Source organism: Oryza sativa, chromosome 10 (assembly GCF_034140825.1).
Source record: "Oryza sativa Japonica Group chromosome 10, ASM3414082v1".
Lineage (NCBI taxonomy): Eukaryota > Viridiplantae > Streptophyta > Magnoliopsida > Poales > Poaceae > Oryza > Oryza sativa.
In genome coordinates this window covers 1,183,577-1,209,115 of record NC_089044.1, presented here as the reverse complement: position 1 = coordinate 1,209,115, position 25,539 = coordinate 1,183,577, and the positions used below count along the sequence as shown (strand labels likewise).

General features: G+C 43.1%; 3 protein-coding genes across 12 annotated transcripts; all 3 read left to right on the top strand.

Moving 5' to 3' along the window:
- The first annotated feature begins 435 nt into the window (after positions 1 to 435).
- On the top strand, positions 436 to 11,527 carry LOC4347996 (probable helicase MAGATAMA 3). 10 transcript variants are annotated; one of them, XR_010736958.1, is made up of 12 exons: positions 436 to 656; positions 2,779 to 2,908; positions 3,103 to 4,557; positions 4,995 to 5,183; positions 5,296 to 5,391; positions 5,495 to 5,663; positions 7,067 to 7,193; positions 7,269 to 9,044; positions 9,141 to 10,002; positions 10,475 to 10,581; positions 10,735 to 10,786; positions 10,931 to 11,527. XR_010736958.1 is itself a non-coding variant. In XM_026020850.2 (9 exons), the coding sequence occupies exons 3-9, from the start codon at positions 3,219 to 3,221 to the stop codon at positions 9,528 to 9,530; spliced, it is 4,083 nt and encodes a 1,360-aa protein (XP_025876635.1). In that variant the 5' UTR covers positions 436 to 656; positions 2,779 to 2,908; positions 3,103 to 3,218; the 3' UTR covers positions 9,531 to 10,167. The 10 variants fall into 10 exon arrangements, 3 of the variants coding, with proteins under 3 accessions (XP_025876635.1, XP_066160779.1, XP_015614107.1); XR_010736961.1 differs by having other exon boundaries at positions 2,192 to 2,908; positions 10,699 to 10,786; XR_010736963.1 differs by lacking the exon at positions 2,779 to 2,908 and having other exon boundaries at positions 7,070 to 7,193.
- Positions 11,528 to 11,724: 197 nt separating this feature from the next.
- Positions 11,725 to 13,536, top strand: LOC4347995 (probable ascorbate-specific transmembrane electron transporter 1). Its single transcript, XM_015758624.2, has 4 exons — positions 11,725 to 11,895; positions 12,021 to 12,069; positions 12,800 to 12,999; positions 13,279 to 13,536. Exons 1-4 carry the CDS (start codon positions 11,725 to 11,727, stop codon positions 13,534 to 13,536), a joined length of 678 nt encoding a protein of 225 aa, XP_015614110.1.
- An 871-nt stretch (positions 13,537 to 14,407) lies between these two features.
- On the top strand, positions 14,408 to 17,449 carry LOC9267812 (zinc finger BED domain-containing protein RICESLEEPER 2-like). The gene is made up of 3 exons (XM_026020851.2): positions 14,408 to 14,740; positions 14,859 to 17,019; positions 17,115 to 17,449. The coding sequence occupies exons 2-3, from the start codon at positions 14,859 to 14,861 to the stop codon at positions 17,165 to 17,167; spliced, it is 2,214 nt and encodes a 737-aa protein (XP_025876636.1). The 5' UTR covers positions 14,408 to 14,740; the 3' UTR covers positions 17,168 to 17,449.
- Positions 17,450 to 25,539: the final 8,090 nt, after the last annotated feature.

Here is a 25,539-nt window from a genome sequence, read left to right as displayed (position 1 = left end):
CCCACAGGAGGGGAGAAGAAGTGAAGGGTGAGAAAGAAAAAAAAAAAAAAAAAGGGGCCGATGATGAGGAGGAAAAAAACAAATAAAAATTCCAACCTGGTGCGACCGCACCCTCCCCCCCGCCCGACCCGGTATCTGCGTCACGCCCCCCGCGCGCACGAGGACACGCGTCGCGCCCCCCGACAGCTGGCTCCCACCGGTGTCCGGGCCTACCTGGCGGTGACGTGGGAGGCGGAGCGGGGTACAACCCGGGTGCGGGTAGCCCGGTGGCCTCGAACCCTCTTCTACCGAGGCTATAAATACCGCCCCCCACCCCCCCCTTCCTCGCCTCACACCCACCCCCACCCCCCCTCTCCTCCTCTCTCGATTTCTCGAAGAAGGAAGCAGTCGTCACGCTCACCGACCGCTCGCTCGCTCGTGGGAGGAGGCGAGGAGGAGACACACACCACCACCCAGACCAAAAAAGGGGGGCAAGAAAAAAAACTTGAGAAAAAAAAAATCAAACGCATCGCATCGCACCGCACCGCATCACACGAGGAGGAGGAGGAGCGCGCGGTGGGAAACCCTAGTCAAAGCCGCCGACGCCGCCGCGGGAGGAGGAGGAGGAGGAGACGAGGCACAGGGCCGGATCTGGCCGCGCCGCCGCCGATCGCCTGGTACGGAGATCCCCCCCTTCCCCTCACGCCTCCCCTGCTCCCAACCAACCCTAGGACGACCAACGGCGAACGGATAGAACCCTAATAGATTATTGATTGATAGTAGATAGATAGCGCGTGATGTGTGGTGGTGGTTTGATTTGATTGGACTGGACGCGGCGGGGGATTTTTTTTAATATTTTTGCCCTGCCGAATTGGGGCTTTTATTGAGGAGAAACTTCTCTCGAGGAGATTTTGCCGAATCTAGAAACGAAATGGGGATCAGGGGGCTCAGGGGGTGGTTGCCGAATCTAGTAACTGTTTGCGGGGTGGTAACGATCCCCCTCGCTTTACGAAAAATTTCCACCAGATTGCTGATTTAAGACTGGGGGTGGGTTTAAATACACGGGGGTGCTTGGTAGATCGAGCAGAGCAACGGGGGGAATTGCGTCATGGAGTTGTGGTAATAAAGGGATGGTAGTACGTTTTCTCCTTTTTGTTTTTGCGAGTGGAATGAAATGCCGAGTGATGATTCAGTTCGAATGGTCCATGTGCTGCTGTTCTGCGCGTCTGTTGAATGCTCTGTTATAAATTTTCGTAATAAATTCTAGTGCTTGACAATTGACTAGAGTTAGTCACTGCATTGCTTTTGCTGTCATCAGCTGCTGCTGCTATTGCTGTCTAGAGTTTCTTAGTTTCTCTGCTTAGGTTGATCAAACAAGCATTTTAAGTTATTACTACAGTGGTGTATTTTCCAAGTTTCAATAGTCCTGGTATGTTGTAGTATTCATCATGCTAGGTTTTGTGGAGAGGTCACAACCACTAGAAGGTTAAAGCTATTGCTTTATCTGCCGCTATGCTGGCTGCCCTGTTTTTTTTGTTACTTAGTAAATGTCTTAGTGTCTGAAATCGTGTAGGGGTTGGTTTGTGTTTACCCGAAGGTACTCATGTCATAGGTAGCTCTTTATGGGAGCAGCTGTAGATTGTTGCTATATCTTGTGAAGTTGCATAATGGGATTATTTGTCACATAGATTCCGTAGCTGTTTTTCTCTTTTTCAAGAGTTGCATTGCTGCTGAAAAAGATGTAGCCTTTGGTTATGGGGCATGTTTAGCAGAAGCTGTTTCTTCTGTTGTAATTAGCTTTTAATTTGGGGTAGCTAGAACTCAATATCTTCCAATCAGAGTTAAGTAGATCAGTAATATCTGCTTTTGTTTCTAATTTTAAACTCAATAGTTGTGATGCAGCTGTAGAATGTAGCATTTGCACTGATTGGGAGAGCATTTGTAGATAAGTGGTCTTTTTTAGTTCCGACTATAGTTTGGAGTAGCTATGGGTTATTTATCTTTTGATTGGGAGTAGGCTGTCACTCACGGTTGATGTTTTGGCAAATTCCGTAGAAGGGATTATTTGTCGGTTTTAGTGTGTATTTTTGTTCATGTGGGACAAAGTTGTTTAGATTTGGCAAAGATCTCGATGGTCTTTTAGGTTTATACTCTCTTTTGTAGTTTGGTGGTGATGGCATTGATAATTTTCTGTCATGGGTCCTTTTGGCAGGGTATTTCTTCGGCAAATGTCGCATGCACAATCATAACACAGTTACGGTTTTGTAGTTTGGTGGTGATGGCATTGATAATTTTCTGTCATGAGTCCTTTTGGCAGGGTATTTCTTCGGCAAATGTCGCATGCACAATCATAACACAGTTACGGTTGGACTAAGGGATTGCAAAGGAGATTGCTAGTGCCGGATTAGATCTAGGATTGGGTTGGGCTAGTGAAAGTTTCTAGACTAGTTGAGCACTCTTTCTCCTCCTGTTATTTAGGTAGCCTCTGTTTTATGCAAGCTTTAATTGTGTTTTTCTTTTATTTAGTACTCTGTTAATATCGGCAAGCCTGACATTGCTGCAGCTCATGTTAAAGTCCAACATCATTCTTATTTTAATTTACTTCTTCCTTTTCTAAACCTTAATGTTGGACACTATAGTACTGGTGCTATTGTTTACATTGCTTTCCTTTAGAAACAACGAAGAATCTAGAGCCTAGCTTGCACTCTTAAGTAGCTATGTCAAACATTTCCACCAATGTGTCATCATTCTTTTGTTCTTAGCTATGTTCTGCATACTTATTTACTTTATCTGTAAAAGGGTCTGCCTGGATGCTGAGATCCTGTATTGCTAGAACCCAAATTCTTGAGATGGGTAGGAAGTGGACAACAAGAGGACGGAGTGGGCAGGGTCACAGCACAAAAGGAATCCAGCGAAGAATGATTTTCAGGTCACTTCACCTGATTGAAATGTTCCTTTCCTGCAGTATCATGCGATGTGGACTCTGCTCTAATTGTTCACTTGTTCAGTTCTCCTGGCCTTCTGTGGGCCAGCCATCTCACTAGCGGACCGAAGCATCCAAGCATCCCTTGAGAACCCTGTTCGTTCTGTATATTACTTATCTTGTGCTGGTTGTTTTTGCAGATATTTTCTACAAAAGGTCAATTATAGCTTTCAAAAAGTAGGTTCTGTTACCCCAGAAGATTGTTATCGAGTCCAATAGTTTCCAAAGGTTCAAACTATATGCATTTACCCATGACATGGGGTCTCGTGGAAGGATGTTATTTGACCTTAATGAGCTCCCAACAGAAGCTGAAGAAGAAGAAGCCGCAGTTGTTGTGTCACAACCTCAGAAGACCCTTCCTGTTCCCACAGCAGGGCCCTCTTTATTTCCGCAACAGGAAGTAACACAGTCGCAGGGGATATTAAACAATAATGCCTTTAAGCACGCACCGTCCGGTTCAGGTTTTCAGCCTTTTGTGAGGAGCAAAGATTCACAAATTACAAAGGAGCCAATCAAGGCAGAAGATAATTTGAATGCTAGCATAGCCTCTACATCTATGTTAATCAACCATAGCTCTGATGGTGTTGCTAAAATGATTGGGTCCTCCAATCAGGTTTCTCAGGCAGTGGAAAGAGAGGAAGGAGAGTGGTCTGATGCAGATGTTGCTTCTGACACTGCAGGGAGTAGTGTTAGCAACAAAGAAGAGTTGGCTGGTACTGCAACTACACAAGTGAAAAGGGATTCCCAAGAAAGTGAACCTACTGCTGTCAAATCTGGTAACATGATTAAAGATGAGGCCGCCGCTGAGCCCAGTGACACCGAAATGATGGATGTGCCTAAGGATCCAGTGGTACGTGGTCCCACAGGACTTGAGAGCACGAAAAATTTAGAAAACAAAGGAAATCAGCTTGGGGATGATTCAGATCTGTCCAACAAGTCAAAGGATGTTAGAGGTGTAGAAGCCAATTATGCGTTGAAGTTTGCAAGTAACCCTTCAAAGAGACCTAAGTTGGATGAACACAAAGAGGCAATGCTAGGTAAAAAGAGAGCCAGGCAAACTGTGTTCATTAATGTTGAGGATGCAAAGCAAGCTGGCACAATGAAGACATCAACACCCAGAAGACAGTCATCCTTTCCAGCACCAATTGTCACACGTACTGTGAAGGAAGCTTTTCGCAGTGGTGGTGGTATTGCTGAAAGAGCTGCAGAAAGACAAAGTCAGCCAACCATCAGGGATCAGAGGCAATCTGAAATGCTTGGTTCGGAACGAAGTAATTCTGCAGATCCAATCGATCAAATTTCTGAATCCAATGGTGATGCTGAGACGGGATCTCAAGGCCGGCCAAAGAAAATGAATGCTGAAGAAGCCCCTGCAGATGGTTATCAACAACCAATGCCAAGACAGTTAAAGGGCAGACAAATTTCTTCTCAGAGATCGGTTGTAACAGGACAGAATACTGTAGATCAGAAACCAGTCAACAAGAGGTCTCTTGTTTCCAAAAAACAAACTCCAGCAAATAACATGCAATACCAAGACACTTCTGTTGAACGACTTATACGGGAGGTGACAAGTGACAAGTTCTGGCACAATCCAGGTTTGTTCTTTGTTGTCCATTTCTCAATTTGAAAAACAATAAGATGTTCTATGGGAAAATGCATACAATTGCTTGAAATTGTGGAACTGTCTAGTGATGAATGCTTTTACCCTGTTTTTAGTGACTTCTATTAACTAGAAGTGCCACCATGTGCCACAAGGACTGGGAAATTCTATAAATACATGTTTTAAATTTTTAAATAATAGGGTAATGCTCAGCACTTGTGCTTTGTTATTAAGGCTGTTCGAAGTTTGCTCAAAGTAGAACTCTTTCTTCTCTGATATTTTTGTTGGGCTCATACGAATCTTATACATGACTGATGAATCTTTCCTGTTTCTGTTTTCATTCTAAAATTCCAACAAGCTGTATATGTTCTTAATCACATTGTCTATGTTCTAATTGCGTGTTTCATGTTTTGTAATTTTTTACCTGAACAGAGGAGGCAGAACTTCAATGTGTTCCTAAAAGTTTTGAATCCGCTGAGGAGTACATTAGAGTTTTCGAGCCTTTGCTCTTTGAGGAATGTCGAGCTCAGTTATATAGTTCCTATGAGGAGAGTCTTGAGTCTGTATCAAGGGATGCACATGTTATGGTGCGGGTGAAAACAGTGGAGAGGCGTGAAAGAGGTATGTTCTGATCTCCAGCATGTTTTGTTGATGTCATTTTCCATGAAGCTATTATACAAACATGTCTTGGTTGCAATGCAATCACCTGTCAATGCTTGTGCAATGCTTTCAGGATGGTATGATGTTGTTGTTCTACCAATGCACGAGTATAAATGGACTTTCAAAGAAGGTGAAGTTGCAGTTTTGTCCTTTCCTAGGCCTGGTTCAGGTAGCTATGCTTGATTTTTCTCATTTGTATTAAGCCCTGATGGTCCTTTTATCTGAAAAGGAAATATTTTAATAACCGTTATTTATCTATTCTTTGTTGTCAGCTTCCCAATCAAGTAGATCTAATAGGCGGAATGTTGGTTCAAATGAAGACACTGAGTCAGAGTGTGGACGGCTTGTTGGTACAGTCAGACGCCATACGCCTATTGATACACGCGATCCCATTGGGGCAATCATTCACTTCTATCTTGGGGATTCATTTGATTCTAGCAGGTACGCTAGTATTTGGCAAAATTGTAATTCTACTACCTTTTTTTTCATTGCAAACCTATTTATTATTCTGAATGTGTACTCTTTAGAGTTGTGTTGTCCCTTGAATGCTCATATATCTGGTATCTGCTGATTAGGATTTGTTCAATTCTGGTAGACATGGCATTCCTAGAGCATGCAATGCTCAATATATAACATTGCTTGACATACAGATTGTTTTGGTTGATACAATAAGCAACGCTTACATGCATGCACTGTCGAGTCCTTTTTTTTTGGGGGTTTGGGGGGGGGGGATAGCAGAAGGCCTGCCATTTCTTTCTTTAAGCGGGATTGAAGGCAACAGGTTCTAGGTTATGTACGACCGTAAAACACTTAGTTTTAGTCTCTGCCAAACAACTTAGGAAAGTATGTTTATACTTGATAATGGAGGAAGTAGGAAATTAGATGGAACAAACTACAAGCAAGCAAGTCCTACACAAGCAGGTCTATCTACCAAAACTAGGTAAATGCCTGTGCTTTGCATCATAATTTAGCTAGAGAACCCCACCATGCGCTCTAAAGCCCCAAAAGTCATAATAAAAAATTCCCATTGTAATCAATATTAATTATTTCAAGCTACGTTGTTGCCTTTTAATATGTATTTGTACATCTGTCTATAGAGTAGTCCACCTACTCAGTATTTAGGGGTCCTATATGGCAGTGGTGGTGTGTGGTGGCAGACTCACCATCCACCACCACCATCGGAGTTCTTTAAATGAGTATAGATCTGCCATTGGTTGGGCTAATGCTGATTATAAGCTTTATGGCTTATCAGCAACAAAAGGAAATTTGAGGGTAAAACTTTTATGTATGTGCCCTTAGCAATTTGAAAGCCAATGCTGGAATATAAACTATAACAAAGAAACCACAAAAATCAACTCCAAAAGCGGCTTATAAGTTGTAGGGCAAACGATGGGAGGCTTGTTGTGTATCCAGTAGACTCCTGCCAGGGTCCAAGCATGCGTGTCATCCTTGATCATAGCCACAACTTGTGTCATTGCCTTCTATGTTGAAATGTTCTATGATGCATTCCTTCCAAATTCCCAAAAGTAAAGATAATTAGTGAGTTCAGTCCAGCACTTAAGTAACTCTTCATTTGTGAGCCGGTGAGCACTACACTGGTACACTCACAGTTGCATTAAACAGTTGCCCATGTATGCATAACATGCTCAGATTAACTATACATTTGCTAGACTACATTTGTTAGCCTGTAGCAAAAAGACCTGTTATTATTCATGTGCTTATGACCTGTAGGATTTCCTGCTTGATGGACAAATAATATTATAATGTTTTTTCTATTGTCTACGCTTTTGTTCTGAATACTTGACTTCCAATTATCTTATCACTCTATTGTGTTGAATGTGAAGCAGTGAGACCAATGTTTTGAGGAAACTCCAACCTCGGAGCACCTGGTATCTGACTAGTCTTGGTTCCCTAGCAACAACACAAAGGGAATATGTTGCCTTGCATGCATTCCGCAGACTCAATGTTCAGGTAATGCATTTTATATATTTTGCTTTCTTTGTTAATATTCTTTTCCAGTTGTTTTAACAAAAATCTTTCCATCAGATGCAAAATGCTATTCTTCAGCCAAGTCCAGAGCACTTCCCCAAGTATGAAGAGCAGCCACCTGCTATGCCTGATTGTTTCACTCCAAATTTTGCTGATCATCTGCATCGTACTTTCAACGGGCCTCAGCTATCAGCGATTCATTGGGCTGCAATGCATACAGCTGCTGGCACAAGCAACGGAGCTGTGAAGAAACAAGAACCCTGGCCTTTCACATTAGTGCAAGGGCCGCCTGGGACAGGAAAAACCCATACGGTATGGGGGATGCTAAATGTTATCCATCTTGTTCAGTATCAACATTACTATGCTGCTCTGCTCAAGAAGCTTGCTCCTGAAAGTTACAAGCAAGTTAGCGGTAACACAAGCAACAGCTCGGAGACTGTTGCTGCAGGGTCCATTGATGAAGTTTTACAGAGTATGGATCAGAACCTTTTCCGCACTCTTCCCAAGCTTTGCCCCAAACCACGGATGCTTGTATGTGCTCCATCAAACGCCGCCACAGATGAGCTGCTTGCTCGCGTTCTTGATCGTGGTTTTATAGATGGTGAAATGAAGGTCTATCGTCCTGATGTTGCCCGTGTTGGAGTTGATTCACAATCTCGTGCTGCTCAAGCTGTTTCAGTTGAGCGAAGGACTGACCAGCTTTTAATGAAGGGCCGTGATGAAGTGATTGGGTGGCTGCAACAGCTAAAATGCCGTGAGCAGCAATTATCACAGGAGATAGCCCTTCTACAAAGGGAACTTACTATGGTTGCAGCGGCTGGCAGATCGCAGGGTTCAGTTGGAGTAGACCCTGATGTGCTCGCTCAAAGAGATCGTAGTCGTGATTTTCTACTTCAGAAACTTGCTGCTTCAGTAGAAAGCAGGGATAAAGTATTGGTGGAGATGTCACGCCTGCTGATATTAGAAAGCAGGTTCCGTGTTGGCAGCAACTTCAATATGGAAGATGCTAGGGCTAGTCTAGAAGCAAGTTTCGCCAATGAAGCAGAAATTGTTTTTACAACAGTTTCAAGCAGTGGTCGCAAGTTATTTTCCCGCCTTAGTCATGGCTTTGATATGGTGGTAATTGATGAAGCTGCTCAGGCTAGTGAAGTAGCAGTCCTCCCTCCACTTTCGCTCGGTGCAGCTAGGTGTGTCTTGGTTGGTGATCCACAACAGCTCCCTGCAACTGTTATCAGCAAAGCAGCTGGGACTTTAATGTACAGCAGGAGTCTCTTTGAGAGGTTCCAGTTGTCTGGTTGCCCTACCATTTTGTTATCGGTGCAGTATCGGATGCATCCCCAGATCCGTGAATTTCCATCAAGACACTTCTATCAAGGGCGCCTTACAGATAGTGAAAGTGTTGTCAAATTGCCTGACGAGGCATATTATAGAGATGCATTAATGGCACCTTACATATTCTATGACATCTCACATGGTCGTGAATCTCATAGAGGTGGGTCATCTTCGTACCAGAATGTTCATGAAGCACAGTTTGTTTTGCGTTTGTATGAGAATCTTCAGAAGTTCTTGAGAGCTAATGGTGGCAAGAAAGCTTCTGTTGGTATAATCACACCATATAAGTTGCAGTTGAAATGTCTTCAGCGGGAATTCGAGGAGGTTATGAGTACTGAGGATGGGAAGGACATTTACATAAACACAGTTGATGCTTTTCAAGGACAGGAGCGTGATGTGATTATTATGTCATGTGTCCGTGCCTCAAATCATGGTGTGGGTTTCGTGGCAGATATACGCCGTATGAATGTTGCTCTTACTAGAGCTAGGAGAGCTCTATGGGTACGTCTCTTCCCCTTATTCAAAATTCGTTCAAAAAAATGTTGTATGACCTTAGATCTATGATTTGGGTACTGATGATAATCTTTGCTGTTCCAGGTTGTTGGTAATGCCGGTGCTCTTATGCAGTCTGAGGACTGGGCTTTACTGATAGCAGATGCAAAGGCCAGGAAATGTTTTATGGATCTTGATACCATTCCCAAGGACTTCCTTGCCATGAAGATCTCTAACACTCCAGGAAGGAACACTTCAAATAACATAAGGAACATGAGGACTGGTGGACCAAGACCGAGGCATTTGGAAATGCTTCCAGATTCCAGGGTTAGCATGAGGCCTGATGAGGATGAACGTTCTAACTCTGTTCCGAGAAATGGCAGTTACAGAAATTTGGATGATCTGGGACGTCCTGGTGATAGGTCTAGAGATAATTTGCCTTTTGGAATGCCTAGGAGGCCGAATTCGTCGAATGGTTCAAGAAGAGAAGTGTAAAGAATGCACTGCTGTAACTGTACATTTGCTTGGTCTGTGCAGCCCTGGACAGTCTTGGATGGACAAGGTGGCGTCTATTCAGAAGATGTGCACTTGGCTCTACCGGTGGATGGGATGGTGATGGGAAGGTGTTGGTATTCACAACACCAGACGATTGATTATGAAACCAAGCCTCTAGTGACAATGGGTTGTAAGCCTCAGGTGCCTGTACCTAGAGATGGCATTTTGTTGGATGGGTGCCTCATGGAACAAAGTTGCTTCATGTCGTCAGTGTTTCGAAACATCACAGGATTTCCATATCTAGTGACCAGAATTGAGCAAGGTGTCAGCTGGACAGATTATGCCTGACATTGCAATGCTTGCTTTTTAGCATGCTTTAACAGAACCTATCATCTCATAGATATACATGCATGGGCATTTTCATTTTGAAAACATGCCGGGAGAAAAACAACTCTCACTGGCTCTAGAGCAGGTTAGGTTTCAAGCTTTTGTTGCAAGATTGCTGCTGCAGCGAACATTCATGCTTGATATGTCCTGTAGGATTAGTATGCTAACATAGGCAGGGCTTTTGTAACATATGACATAAGCTCCCTCTGTATACAAAATCCGCATCTAGAAAAGTTGATTATTTGATTCAGCTGTCATGTTTGCCTCTGGTTCTGTTGCCCATGGGTTCCCGAATGCTGTCTTGTGTATATATTGTAAGCTCACAAAAGATGTCCCCAGCATATTTTAAGCTGTATTTGTTTTTCGTGATTTTGTGTTCTCTTGGTATTAATAGTGCTTGTGTGATGGTCTGTGTTATAGTTTTGATCCTTTCCAGTGAAGCAGAGTTAAGCCCATGATGTTTCTGTCTGCTGTATGTCAGCCATATAGTACTGGTTTTGTTTGTTACTTGTGTAGTTGCTGTGAAACTGTGATGAACGGTCGTGATTCTGTTACAGGCTTGGTCTATATCTGAATTCCTGCTGTTTGGGAGGATGCTGGTTCTCTCTTCCATTTTGCAAGCAGCCTGGATGCTGGTTTCTATGGTTGTCATCTGAGATCCCAGGTCAGCATTTTTTGTACTAGCCCTCACCTTAGCATTTTTCCTGGGCTCTTAGGTTTTGCTTGCCGGTGTTGTTTGTTGCTGTCCCTTCCCCTGTACATGATGATGTGGTATGTGCAGGGCCTGTGGTGTCTAACTGTCTATTGGTGAATGCAGTGGTTACCAAGGTCGATGCCAGGACATAGGACAAGATAGGACGGCTATGTTGGTATGTTCATACATATTCTTGGCTGCGTTTATATCCTTTTGGTATACTGTATATACTTGAATGTTGAAACAAAAAAAAATGCAACCGGTTTTGGTACATTATCCATTTTCTGTTCTCACCAGAAGCATGGATTATAATCATCAGGTCTTGGACGTACATACTACAAGAAGAGAAGTGGGGCTTGAGGTGGTTGTGGACCAATTTCAGTTTCAGTTTGGCTGGAGATGAGAAGAACCTGCTCGGCGCAAACAAGCAGAAATTCTTGCAATGACAAGCAAAGTAGTCCAGACGGACGGCCGCATTTGAGCTGATGGATTGATTTGCCTTCCCGGTGTGGTGTACTTTTCAAGCTTGCGAGGGGGACCGACAACACAACAACACAACATATGGACCAGCAGGAACGGACAAGCTATTAGTATGTGCTTGAAGCAAGCCGGCGACGCGCAGGTTGATACGAATATAAAATCATAATAACGTCCCTTGTTTTTTACTCCAGCATCCCTGATGAATGGGCAATTTGTAGTAACTCCAGCTAAATCTGTCCCAGCTGGGATGATTTCAATCTAAGCTGTTTCCTCTGCCGTCCGGACAAATCCGAAACAGTCCAAAACTTAGACCTTTCCTCCGGTTTTATCATCCTTTCCTTGGCTTTGTCGCACCCTAATTCATCTCCTCCAATAGCTAGCTTAGCAGGATTGAAAACTATCAAATAAATTTACGATTGCATTGACCCGGTTCTTATTTACTTGAGCACTCCTTGGTTGCATCACCAGAACAAAGCCCTTATAACCCGTGTACTGCAGCATTGTATCATTTGTATGCCATTGCCATCTCTCCGTGGTTGCTGGTGGTGATTGGTGGTGGTGCCGGCGGCGAGCTCGACGTGGGTGTCAGCCGGCGGGCGGCGGGTCGGGGAAGAAGAGTAGAGAGGCATAGTCATGCCGGTGAAGAGCAGCGCCAGCTTCCGGCTCACCGCGCTGCCGGTGGTGGTGGTCGCGCAGCTGCTGGCCGCCGCCGTGCTGACGCTCACGCTCGTCTGGGTGCTGCACTTCCGGGGTGGCGTCTCCTGGTCCTGGCATAGGAGCTCTACCCCTCAGCTCGTTTACACGGTGATGTCAAATCAAATTGTCTAATCTACCTGTGTAGTTGTGTTTGTACCAAACCTTGAGCTTACTTAATTAATTATAATCAATTACAAGCAACCAACGTTATATGTTGCTGTGCTTTTTTTCAGGCACATCCTCTCTTCATGGTGATTGGCCTTGTCATCTGCACGGGAGAAGGTAAATTAATTATTATCAGCTAATGAACTAGTAATCCACGGGCATAGGGAGTAGGAGTATACATTACTATCTCCTTGTCAAAAGTATAAAACCTATTTCATTATTTGATTTTTTCCAAAAGTCTAAGTCCTATTTGTAGTTATTATGTGCTAAATTAAATTGTTGATAGAAACCCAAGAAGCTATTTTAGTGCTTATTGATTGCATGCTCATTGGTTTTGTCACATAGAAACAAATTAATTGCTTCTTGGTTTTGGTGAAAAAAGAAATAGGACTTAGCCTTTTGGAAGGAGGGAGTATTTTTGAGGTTGGCACGGGAATTAAAAAAATACTACCTCCATCCCAAAATAATTGTATTTCTAGGATTCAAAATTCGTCCCAAAATAATTGTAATTCTAGAGTACTAATTGCCCCATCAATCATATCTCATTCAAATTTCTCCCTATTTTACCCTCAACCATCTTTCCACTCTCACATAAACACCATTTAATGAGGGGCACCGTAGTCTTTCTTTCAAACCTTAATATATGCTAAATAACATAGAATTGCAATTATTTTGGGACGGAGGTAGTAGATGAGAATAATTAGATGAAGTGTGTGATTCGTTGAGAAGACAAAGTAAATGAAAGAAAATGGCTGTGATTGATCGAGAGGAGATATGTGAAGAAATAGCTTTAGTAGTACTGATTAGCTGTGCAGTGATGGAAGTACTTCATGATGGTTGCTCGCAGCGATAATGGCGTACAGGATCATGCTGGGGTCAAGGGAGGTGAAGAAGGCGGTGCACCTGCTGCTGCATCTGGTCGCCCTCGCCTTCGCCGCCGTCGGCCTGTACGCCGCCTTCAAGTTCCACCATGATCTCCGCGCCCCTGACATCCGCTCCCTCCATGCTTGGCTTGGGATAACCACTGCAGCACTCTATGCCTTTCAGGTGAGCCAGAGGACTTTCAAATTGATTGAGGCAATGAATTTTATGACTCAATTTTCAGAGTTGATTTTAAGGGTTTTTTTTCATATTGGTTTATTTTTTTTTCAGCATCTGTTTTTAAAATACTAATAACACGTATATAAAAGATTTATTCACAATTTTTTTAAACTAAATTCACAATTTTTTTGACCGTTGATAAGCTGTTTCCGCTTATAATAAGTATTAAGCGAAATGGTGAGGCGGTTGTATTTCACTAAATCCGGTGACTAAAATTATTTGCAGTGGCTGGTGGGTTTTGTCTACTTTGTATTCCCGGGGGCGGTGATGACGATGAGGGCTGACTACGCGCCATGGCACATTTTGTTGGGCATCGTCATCTTCCTCATGGCCATCTGCACCGCCGAGACCGGCCTAGCACGCTTCATCTTCCCCTTCCACGGCTATCCGAGCGAAGCGTTCGTCGTCAACTTCACCGGTCTCGCCATCCTCATGTTCGGCGTTGCTGTCGTCGTGGCTGCCATCCTTCCATCGAGATATTAACAAAAATGCAGCTTAATTTGCAGACTAGCACGATCACTAAACCAAAGTTCACTAGTCGATGGCATTTAATTTGCATGTGAGTTGTAACAATTTCGAGCTTGTTCTAACATTATGATTAGAAAATGGCGCGTGGCACGCTGGATATTTTATATCCCATTAGTACTATTCATCGATCCTCTATAGCATACAAATATTATCAGGTTTTTTATAGGAATTATTTAGTTCGTATTTGAAACGAAAGATATATATATTCAAAATGGCTGATGCTTTATTCGTTAGCTTTTTTTTTAATCCAATGAGATTTTCTAGTTGAGCAGTAAGAATTTTTAATGATGTTTTGATAAGTATTGTTATATTTACCATGCAAAGTATTTTGATGGTGCATCATTTTTTGATATTTATATTTTATTTCAAACAGATAGCGGTCAAGGATAAAGGAAATGGTGGGGGAAGAATATTTAGAGGGAAGAATATTTAGAGTTTGCAAAATTGTTGTATGGTAAAAAAAAAAAAGAAACAGTAAGAAGACGTTTGGATCTAAGGTAGCTTGAGGTCAGCCTGGGCATTTTTTAGCCGCAAACCGCAAACCGAACCGCACCGAACCAAACCGAATTGTTGGTTTTTTCGGTTTTCGGTTGTCAGTTCGGTTTCTGTTTTTGTGCTATTCGGTGTACGGCTTCAGCTTCGGTTTTATAGAGAAACCGAACCGAACAACCGATTAAACCGACATATCCCGCGGCGGCGGTTTTATAGAGAAACCGAACCGAACAACCGATTAAACCGACATATCCCGCGGCAGCGCAGCCCACGGCCCACCAGTTCGCAGCCCATCAGGCCATCAAGGGCAAGGCCAACCCTACGCCACGCCCCCGACTCGTCAGTCGTCACGCCCCCGACTCGTCACTCGGCGCAGCCGCTAGCCCGGCCGCCAGCCGCGCAGGGTGCCGCCGCAGCGCTGCCGCTGCCCTACCTCGCCGTCGCGGGCTCGAGGCGGCACGCCGCACGGCCGCAGCGCCACACTCCCCTCCCCTGAGCAGCAGCTGTAGGCCCCGGCGAGCCGCCCGCGAGCACACCGCCCCCTGCGCCCAAAGACCCAAACCCTAACTCGGCGGCCGGCAAACGGGCTGCTGGCGGCGGGCCGGCAACACCCTCGTGGAGTTCTCCGACCAAGACAACGGCGGCGCGGACCGAGCAGTCCTCCTATGTAAGTTCTTCACTTCTTGTTCGTTTGTTCTAGTTGAGTCCATGTTGAGTGAATGAGTGTTGTATTGCTGTTCTATGTTGGTAAGTTCTGATTTAGTGATTTGAAACATTTGATCTAGATGGGGGACACAGATGAAACTGTTGCTTGTGAGATTAATCACACTCAATCTCAAGACACTAAAACCGGAGTGTCAACTACTGGAGTGGTAGATGCAAGCAAGGACAAGGAGGAGCAGCAGCAGTCCAAGGATGAAGAGAAAGCTGATGAAGAATCCAGAAAAAGAAAACCAATGGCTCTAAGATCTGATGTATGGGAAAGTTTCAGCAAGGTCAAACTTGCTAATGGGGACGAGAGGGCCAAGTGCAAGTGGTGTACCAAGCTATTTCATTGCGGCTCAAGAACAAATGGTACGTCATCCTTGAAAGCTCATCTAAAGATTTGCAAAAAGAATCCTAACAAACCAGTAGTTGATAATCAAGGAACTTTGCAACTGACACCATGTGATGGCAATAGTACTCTTGGTACTGTGACCACTTGGAAATTTGATCCAGATAAACTTAGAAGGTGTTTTGCTGAGATGATAATTGAAGATGAACAACCATTTGTCCTATCTGAGCGTTCTGGTCTTAGGAAATTTATGACTTTAGCATGTCCACGATTTGTTCTGCCATCTAGAAGAACAATCACTAGAGCTTGTGTTAAAGTATATGAAGATGAGAAAGAAAAGCTTAAGAAATTTTTTAAGGACAATTGTGTAAGAGTTTGCCTCACAACTGATACATGGACTGCTAAGAACAGCCAAAACTTCATGTGTGTTACAGCCCATTTCATTGACAATGAGTGGAACCTACAGAAGAAAATTATTGGTTTTTTTTTGGTTAAGGGACATAGAGGGGAGGACATTGGAAAATCATTAGAGAACTGCTTGGCTGAGTGGGGCATTGACAAGGTTTTTACAATAACAGTAGACAATGCTAGTGCAAACAATAATGCAATTAAGTATATGAGAAGGGTCTTGAATGAGTCAAAAGGTTGTGTTGCTGAAGGAGAGTACATTCATATGCGCTGTGCTGCTCATATTATCAACCTAATAGTAGGTGATGGCTTGAAGGAAATTGGTACATCAATTCAACGTGTCCGTGCTGCTGTTAAGTTTATCAGATGTGGAACATCTAGGTTGGTAAAATTTAAGAAATGTGCTGAGTTAGCCAAGGTACAGAGCAAAGCATTTCTAAACTTAGATATTTGCACTAGATGGAACTCAACCTATCTTATGTTAAATGCTGCAGAGAAGTACCAAAAAGCATTTGAAAGATATAGTGATGAAGACCCATACTACAAATTAGAATTAGAAGGAGAGAATGGTCCAGGGGTACCAACAAGAGCAGATTGGGAGAAGGCTAGGAAGATGGCTGATTTTCTTGAACACTTTTATGACCTCACTCTCCGTGTTTCTGTACAAAGTCGTACAACATCTCACACTTATTTCCATGAGATTGCTGATGTATTACTTCTGTTGAGAGAATGGTCTCATAGTGAAGACAAGTTGAGCAAGGAAATGGGTACAAGAATGCTAATGAAGTACTACAAGTATTGGGGAGAGAAGTATGGTGAGAGGCAAGGGGACAGAGAGAAGAGAGGAGAGAAAGATAAGGGGGATCAACTACTCAACTTCACTGTCTTCTTCTGTGTTGCTATTGATCCTAGATACAAACTATCAAATTGCATTAGAATGGGAATTAAGGTGATGTTTGGGGATACAGTAGGAGAAAAAGTATGGGAAACAGTGAATACCTATTTTCGTGCTTTGTTTGAAGAGTACAAGGAAATGTATACCCCAAAAGATAAGGCACCACAACCTACTGAATCTGAATCTACAGCTGAAACCAGCAAAAGAGTGAGTTGTAGGTGGATGTCAGTAATTACTCAGCAACTTAACAGTGAGGGTGGAAGTGGAACTATCAAATCTGAGGTAGACAAGTATCTATCAGAAGATAATGAGCCGGACACACCAAAATTTGACATTCTAAAGTGGTGGAAGGCCAATTCAACAAGATTCCCAATATTATCTCATTTGGCCTGTGATCTTTTGGCAATTCCTATCACCTCAGTTGCCTCTGAATCAGCCTTCAGTGCTGGTGGGCGAACTCTAGATGACTTTAGGACCTCACTAACCCCAAGAATGGTTGAGCGTCTTGTTTGTGCTAATGATTGGCTTCGTGGAGGAAACTATGTTAGTGTTGAAGAGGACAGCGAACAAATGGCTTTGCTTGAGGAAGGTAACATAGAAAATTTTTATTTCCTTCCAAATTCTAATGTGCTTCATGATTCATACACTATTGACTGTTCTAACTGAGATCATCTATTATTTTAGAACTTGGTGACCTATCTATTTCCAAGGAAGATACTCCAGCTGCAACTCAGTAATTCAGTCCTGATCAGTGATCATTTGGAGTCTTGGACACTTGGTTTGGTGTATGCAATGCTGTTGTTGCCTGTTGGGTGCCTGCTACGGTGCTACCTGGGACTTTATATTTCTCTATTTGAATAATGAAGAACTCTTGAATCTATGTAACTGTACTCTTGAGACATGTTGATTTGTGTACTGTGTGACTACTTTGTGTAATTCTATGCAGCTGTGCTGCTGGTTATTGCTTGCTTAAGGATTTGATATATCTATAATATCATATATGCTGTTGCTTGTGTTCATTTTTATGTAATTCTGTATTGTTGTGGCTGGTGGTAGTAACTTTTGGTTAATTCGGCTAAAACCGAAAACCAAAATTAAAAAACCGAAACCGAATTTTGCGGTTTTCAGTTTTTTGGAGAACCGATCGGGTGGTGAAGCCTGTAAACCGAATTTTATAGCAACCGAATAAACCGAACCGAATTGTCGGTTTAAACCGAACGCCCAGGTTGAGCTTGAGGCCTGGCTTGGCGAGGCCCACCGTTTGAAACCGTAAAGTAATTGTAACTTCTGGGGGCAAGCTAGCTCAACCGGGTGAGAACAAGCTCGATCGCAGTAGAGATCCCGGATCTCCTTTAACAACAAGCTTTCCTTTGCACAAATTGCCCGTCAAAAACTAAACAATTAATTAAGATATAGATTTTACCTTATTTTTTGTTAGCACGCTTTTCAAACGGCTAAATATTGTGTTTTGTGCGAAATCGTTCCATATAAAAGTTGTTTTAAAAATATCAAATAAATCTATATATATCAAGTTTTTAATAATTCAAATTCATTAATCATAAGCTAATTGCTTGTCTCGTTTTACATGCACACTTTAATCTTCATCCTAGACTCTGTATAAAACGGAGCCTAATGTTGAGTTCATTTGTTCACTTTCCCAACTCACTTTCTTTGGTTTCCACACTCACATTTTTCAAATTGCTAAACGATGTACTTTTTGCAATTTATTTTTTTTTACGGAAGTTGCTTTAGAAAATTCTATTAATTTATTTTTAAAAAATAACTAATACTTAATTAATCATGCGCTAATAATTTACTCTATTTTTCTATTTTTTTTAATGTGCGCGAGATATTAGTTTCGAACGAACTCAGCCTAAACAGCTCGGTAAAGCAACATGGGCGACGTTAGCAACAACCTAGTTTGCCCACCTGGGCATAAAGTTGGCAAACAACCAAACTTGGCCTAATACTTTTCACCTTATTCAACTGCCATTTTATTTTACAAAATTGCATATATAAAAATAATTTGGAAGATGCCGGCGGTACTCAAAATGTCACGTGGCTCGTCGACATGGCTATGGGGGTAACAACCAACAGGAAGCGGAAGATGGCGATTGTGCTAGGTGCCTTTGTAGGCGAAGTAACTTAATTATGGCTTTTTTTCTATTTTTCCACTTTGACCTTTATTGTTTTTTGTTCATGATTGAGAGAAGGAATTTCTTTAGTAGCAAAGGGACAGATCCAATGTTCTTTTTCAACCTCTGGAATCTCTTGCTTAATTTTTTTTCCTTGATTTTGATGACGAAGGAAGAAGAATTTTTCAGAAACCTCTATAATCTACTACGCATACTGGTGTTTTTCTATATTTACTGCTTCGTATTTTCTTTTAGTCGATGGTTTTACTCATAGATTTATCTGAAAGTTCAATGGCGATTGCAAGGAACAATGCATGACTGACACTCTAATGGAATCAGAGATTGCATGGGCACGTTGCTGATATTTGGAGGAGCTAACCCTAAATTCTCAATGAGCCATGTGGCCCAATCATATACCACATTTCCATCCCTGAAATTGGTTTATAAGATGAGATAAGATATGATAAAGATATGGAGTAGTCTATAGCTTGGGCAGCAACGGGAATATCAAAAGGAATAAATCCAGTTGCCGTCCTTGAACTTTATGTTGAGTTTTGTTTAACATCCATTATCTCTAATAGTAGAAATCTTCAGCCCTAAATTGTAAAAACTATATAATTTAGGTCCCATGGTAGTATAGATGTCTAGTTCCACTGACGTGGCATCCTAGACAACAAAAGGAAAATTAAAAAGTGAGAACACAAAATATATGTGAGACCCGCTTGTCAGCGCCCTCTTTTCTCTTCTCTTTTCTTCCCAAGCACAAACTACGCTCGGGTGTTGGCACGACGAAAGCAGCCGACGAGCTCGCCCAATCTCCGAGGGAAGCGGACGCGGGAGGGATGGGGAGTCGGAGGTGGGAGGGAGGGGGGAGGCGGCCGGTGAGCCCGTCTGAGAAAAAGAGGGAGCCGATGGGGCCAGCTAGCTCGTACTCCTCGTCTACTCTGCAGCGCTCTTCCTCGTGATGCCGGTGGTGGCCTTCGTCATCGTCCCGCTATGGCCTCGACTCATGGTGGCCGCCGGCTCCTGCCCCAACGAGCGGGAACGCCATGACCACGCGCAGGTTGGTCCCTTTGGGAAGGAAGGCCGCCGTGCACTCGCTCTCGCCGTGGTCGGGGAAAGGAAGTGAGGCGTCTCTGCAGTGGCGCCATTTGCCGCGCACATCGGAGGTGGGGGCGGGGGGGGGGGGGGGGGGGGGGGGGGGGGCGGGGACGACGACGCTGACGGCGACAGCATCCATGCAAACTTCTTCCATATCCTCGACAACATAGATGAGCACCTGCTTAGGTTCCGCGCTACGCCTCCCGAGCGTCAGCATCCACATGGCCACCGCCGGCCAATCCGAGGCCATGCCACGCCGTTTGGGAAGGAAGCAGGTAGCAGGGGAGAAAGAGAGAGCGCGCAAGCCCCACATTTTTGCTCACTTACACGTGGCCCCACATTTTTTATTTTCTTTTTGCTAACTAGGATGCAATGTCAGTGAAACTGGACATCTTACTGTTATGGGACCCAAATTACACGGTTTTGTATAGTTTACGGGTGAAGATTTCTGTATTGGAGATATAGGATGTCAAACAAACTTGACGCAAAATTGAGGGACTGCAAGTGGACTTATTCCATAGCAAATCCGCACCAACGTGTTAATGGGCCGAAACTTGGAATCTCACCTGCATGCGAAATGGGCCTGAACAGGCTGCTATGAGATTCCGGTGTGCATGGAGCCCGCTCAATTTAATAAGGAATAAGTTTTTTGTTGGTCTATCATTTTGTCGCACAGTTTGAAATTAATCCCTGCAATAATCTTACAAAACCGGGTGGTCCCAAGTAGTACTGCTCCTAGTTTTAGCTAACATGGTGGCCGAGTCAGCATGCAACCCACATAAACCTCACATATTAGTAACCCAGTTTCTTCCACCTATATCCCCTCTTTTCCCATCTCAACCCAGTGTGAGAGGCTGCGGGGAGAGGCGTGCGGGCGGCCTTGCGGGGAGAAGCTTGCTAGCGGCGGCCGACGGCTGACGATGAGAAGGCTGGCGGCGGCGTTTAGAAGCTTGCGGATGGCATCTCCAGGCTTGGCTTCATTTGGGCCGATCTTCTTGCTCTCCCTTTGCCTTTTGCCCTCCTCCTTTCGTGGCTCCTCCTTTCTCCTTGTGGTGGCCACCTCTATCGCGCCGACTGATGTCGGTGGTGACTCGTTACCCTTGTTCGTCTTCATCAAGTGCCTTCCGGATCAAGAATTCCAAGAATGAAACGCCGACGTGTGTATATATACTGTGAGTCCGTCACACTAACATTATGTGAATCCATCACATACTTAATATAGTTAGTCACATACTTAATTACCCTAATTCCTCTTTAGTCCCCCACTATTTGTGTGTCCACCACATAATTTTGGTGTGCATCTAATATGTGCCACACATATTGGTAAAAAAAAGGGCTATACACAACTAGCCCCTGTTGTTTGCTCCTCTACTCTCCACGATACAAGAACAATATATTTGCTGCTGTAGTTATATTTAATTAGGAAAATGGGCCACCTATTAATTATTTGTTTGATATTTTTCTATCTCTCGATTTTTGAGCTGTCGAGATCTCATCAAGATTCATGCAAATCAGGTAATCCAATCTCTTCTCTAGATCCACCAATCACGCCCAATCGAGCTTGTCAGACCACCATTCATGCCTCCTCCTCTGCATCACCAGCATCATCCTTGCGAGGTAAGACTCACCGCCACACACTCTCCTGTGTCCTATTGCTCGTTTCTCCCGCTCCTCCTCTGTGTCAGTGACTTCACCCTCTTCAACAACTCTGGCAAGATTACCCTGCCCCCTGCTCTCCTCCACTGTGTCTGGCTGCTAGCATTGCTAGATCGCAGCTGCAGCCCCTGCCTCCCTCCTAACCACATGTCATCCTTGGCACCCGTAGCTGCCTCCGCTGTCATATGGATAGTGCACATATACTTAAATCAGTTTTGCTATAAATATGATGCCATAATTTTTAGTTGATCTCAACCTCTTTTTTCTTATGTAATTAATACCTCTATTTTGCATGTAAATATGTTTACATCTCTTATATATCCTATTCCTAGTATGTAATCAATTGATTTTATACTAATTCTTTAAATATATAATGCATACTAGAAAATTTTACATAGCAAGTATTGAAAATTACAATATAATTGAAAGTCACAATTAGAGTGTAATAAATATATATGTCATTTATAGTGTAAAACCACGATTTTTCTTTTTAAAAAATGTGGTGCTATAAATAGTTTACAGTTAGTCCCTTAATTACCTTGATTCTGCTTCAGTTATTTCTATTTGTGTGGACACCACATAATTTCGGCATCCAAGAAGGGTGGTAATAAAGACCATACACAGTCAGCTGCGTGGGTTTTCTCCTCTAGTCTCCATCATATAGGAACACCATATTTGCTGTAATATTTAATTAAGAAAATGGGCCGTAATCAGTTACTTGATATTTCTCCATCCCTCAGCTGATTTTTGAATGGCCAAGATCTCATCAAGATTCATGCAAATCACATAACCCTATCTCCTCTCCTCTCCTCCTGCCCATTGGCCCATCGCCAATCCGTGCCGCCTTCGCTGCCTGACCAACTGACCAGCATCACCATTGGCTGGGTGAGAATCCCGCCACACACACTCTCTGTGTCCCTCCCTTCTCCTGCTCCTCCTACATGTTGATCACATCGCCCTCTTCAGTAACTCTGGCAAGCTTCCCCTGCCCCACCTCCCCTACCCTATGTCTGGTGAGCTGCACCACTGGATCCGCTGTCGCCGCCCCCACCTGAGCCGCCTCCTAGACACATGACGTCCTTTGCCTCCAATGCCGAATCTGCCCACTGCCCTTCTCCATGCTCACGACTTCGGCGCCGCTGTTGTGCCTCACCGCCCACCCGTCCTCACCATCCTCTGCTAACGTACATTCGACAAAAAATCAGATCTGTTTCATGATCCATGCTCTATTAAGCTTCTTCTCGAGCTCCAGTGACCTTGATGAACTACGTGCCGATGAGGTGATGATGGTGAGGACTGACTACGCGTCAGGGCACAACTTGTTTAGCATCATCATCATCCTCATGGCTGTCTGCACTGCTGAGACCGGCCTAACAAGGTTCATCTTCCATATCAATGGCTATATGAGCAAAGCGTTTGTTGTCAACTTTGCGGGTCTTGCCATCCTCATGTTTGACATGGCCGTCATCCTGGCTGTCATCCTTCCATTGAGATATTAACAGAAGTGCAGCTTTGTAGACTAGTACAATCACAAAATCAATTTCTAATTAACGAGTTATTGTAGGATTTATGTGCAAATAGGCCCTCCACATGGCACTAAGCGATTCCAGTGCTCATCCCGCTCCAACAGCTGTCAGATCACGAATGGACAGTGAGAGATAACTGTGGTGGACCTCTTTGCAATATATTAAGTTTGAGGGGGGGGGGGGGGAGGGGTTGTTCACTCCTTGCTTGTGCCCCGGCCATCCTCGGCCTTTGTCCTCACTCGCCTCACCGCTACCCCTCCTCTCCTCTCCTAGGCGATGCCCCTCTACGGCTTCCTCCTCACTCACCTCACCACTGCTCCTCCTCTCCTCCCCGCCTGACATCTCTCCTCTCCCTAGCCAGAGCAAGTATGGAAATTTACAATATAAGTTTTGAAAGTTATAATGTAAATACAGTGTAAACGTATGTCATTTATAGCATAAAAATTTACTATTTTTCTTGTGAAATGTGGCACTATAAATAATTTATAGTTAGTCCATACTTAATTACTCTGTTTTCTCCTTGGTCTTCACTGTGTGTGTGCCCTCCACATAATTTTGGCATGCAATAAGTGTGGGTAATATGGGCATACACATCTAGCCTGACTCTTCCAGTCTCCACTCTTCACCATGTAGGAACAACATATTTGTTGCTCTATTTAATTAGAGAAAGGGGCAACTATTAATCAGTTGCCTGATATTTCTCTATCCCTCCGTCGATTTTTTAATGAACAAGATCTCATCAAGATTAGCGGAAATCAGGTAACCCTACCTCTTCTTCTCCTGATCCATTCTGGCGCTGCCAATCACACCCAATCCATCGCAAGCGCCTCCATCCATGTCACCAGCATCGCCGCCAGCGAGGTAAGACTCACCGACCACACACTCTCAACCTCTCTCCCTTCTCATACTCCTCGTCTACGTTGGTGACGTCGCCCTCCTAAACAACTCCGCCAAGCTTCCCTTGCTCCACCTCTCCTCCCCGTGTTTGGCGGGGGAAGAGAGGTGGGGGCAACTAGGATTCCTATTTGGATGAAGCACATGCTTCAACAACCACGTATACTTACAATAAAAATCGAAAATAATTCAATAGCAACACAATGAAAATATATAGATTAGAAAATAACATCCAATCTGAGGAAGACACAGGTGACCTTGGCTCAATGTCCTACTCCATCTCGTGCATCTTTGCAATGATAATCAGAGAAACAATTTTGGGGTACATTGGAATAACTGAATTAATAAAAATTGGTGTCATTTATAACAAATTTGACCAGCTGGATGGAAAATAGGTGACTCATCAATGTTGTCGCAAACAGTGAAAGAAACTGTCAGTATTTTTCAGTATGATCTACTTTGATTTATATAGTGTCTTAGAGTTTTTGTTTTGCACATATTCAACACTAATATTATTATAAATGAAATATAAATATATTGCAAAATTTAACATTTGAAAACATAAATTTCACTTTTAATATTAAAATTTCCAAAAATAATAAAAATATCACGAAGATTAACATTTTGATTGGTGCCTATGGGGGACGTACTTACGGTATTTTTTAGATAATGGAAGCTTTGATTGAACTCAGTCAATTACATTAAGGTGATACAATTATCTTGAGAACACTTTCGGCCTCTGCATAACTAAGATGCACACAACCGAACATACAAAACCACACTCAAAAGGAAAAAAAGAATGACATGGAATATGGAGAACCACCAATCCCAAGACTAAATTGCCACCCATGAATAACTCCTTAACCATCTCCTCCAAAAGCACATAGAATTAAGAGCCACCAATCCTAAGACTAGATTGCCACCCATATCCCTGGGTAAAAAACTCCTTGACCACCTTCTCCAAATATTGACATGCCGCAACTACTATATCCCGCGAACCATACTTCTGTAGGATAGCCCATGTACAAAGCCAATGGATAAGAGAATATATAACCTGCAAAGGTGAAGATATGACTATTTTTTTAATCAAAAACCACATTATTCCTGTATAGCCAAAGCAACCAAATAGTAGCAACCGCTCCTAACAGAACATGTGCTTTCAAATTATTATGAATTCCATCGAGCCAACTCCCAAACATATGCGCTACACAATGTGGTGGAGGAAGTCCAGATGCCACTTGGATGATGGACCAAACAGAATGGGCAAAACGACGTTCGAAGAAAAGATGTCTAATTATCTCATCATTGCAACAAAAACAACGGTTCTTATTGCTTTGCCATTTCCCTTTGGATGAATAGTTAATTTAGTCCCTCAAGTTTCACCGAAGGCTCAATTTAGTCCTTCAGGTTTCATTTTGTCCACATAGGTCCTCTAAGTATTTGTTTTGGCTTAAAATCATCCTTGGGCCCACTTAATGTGCCATATGGCTATTTCTAGTCAACAATTCTATTAGAAAATATCCATTTTGCCCTTAATTTGTATACCACTATACACTAGAAAAAAGAAAACCAAAATGAATAAGCAACATTGTAAGTATACTTCCCATTATTTCAACATGTGCACATAAACTTGGGCCTAATGGCTATCGAATACACTTGCAAGTACATAATTTGTTTTTGTTTTACATAAATTGCTATGCAGTATCTATAAAAAGAATTCATAGCATGCATTTTTTTCTCTTATATATGTGAATGAGGGGGTATAAGTGTCATTTATCAAGAGAGTTGTTGGTTATG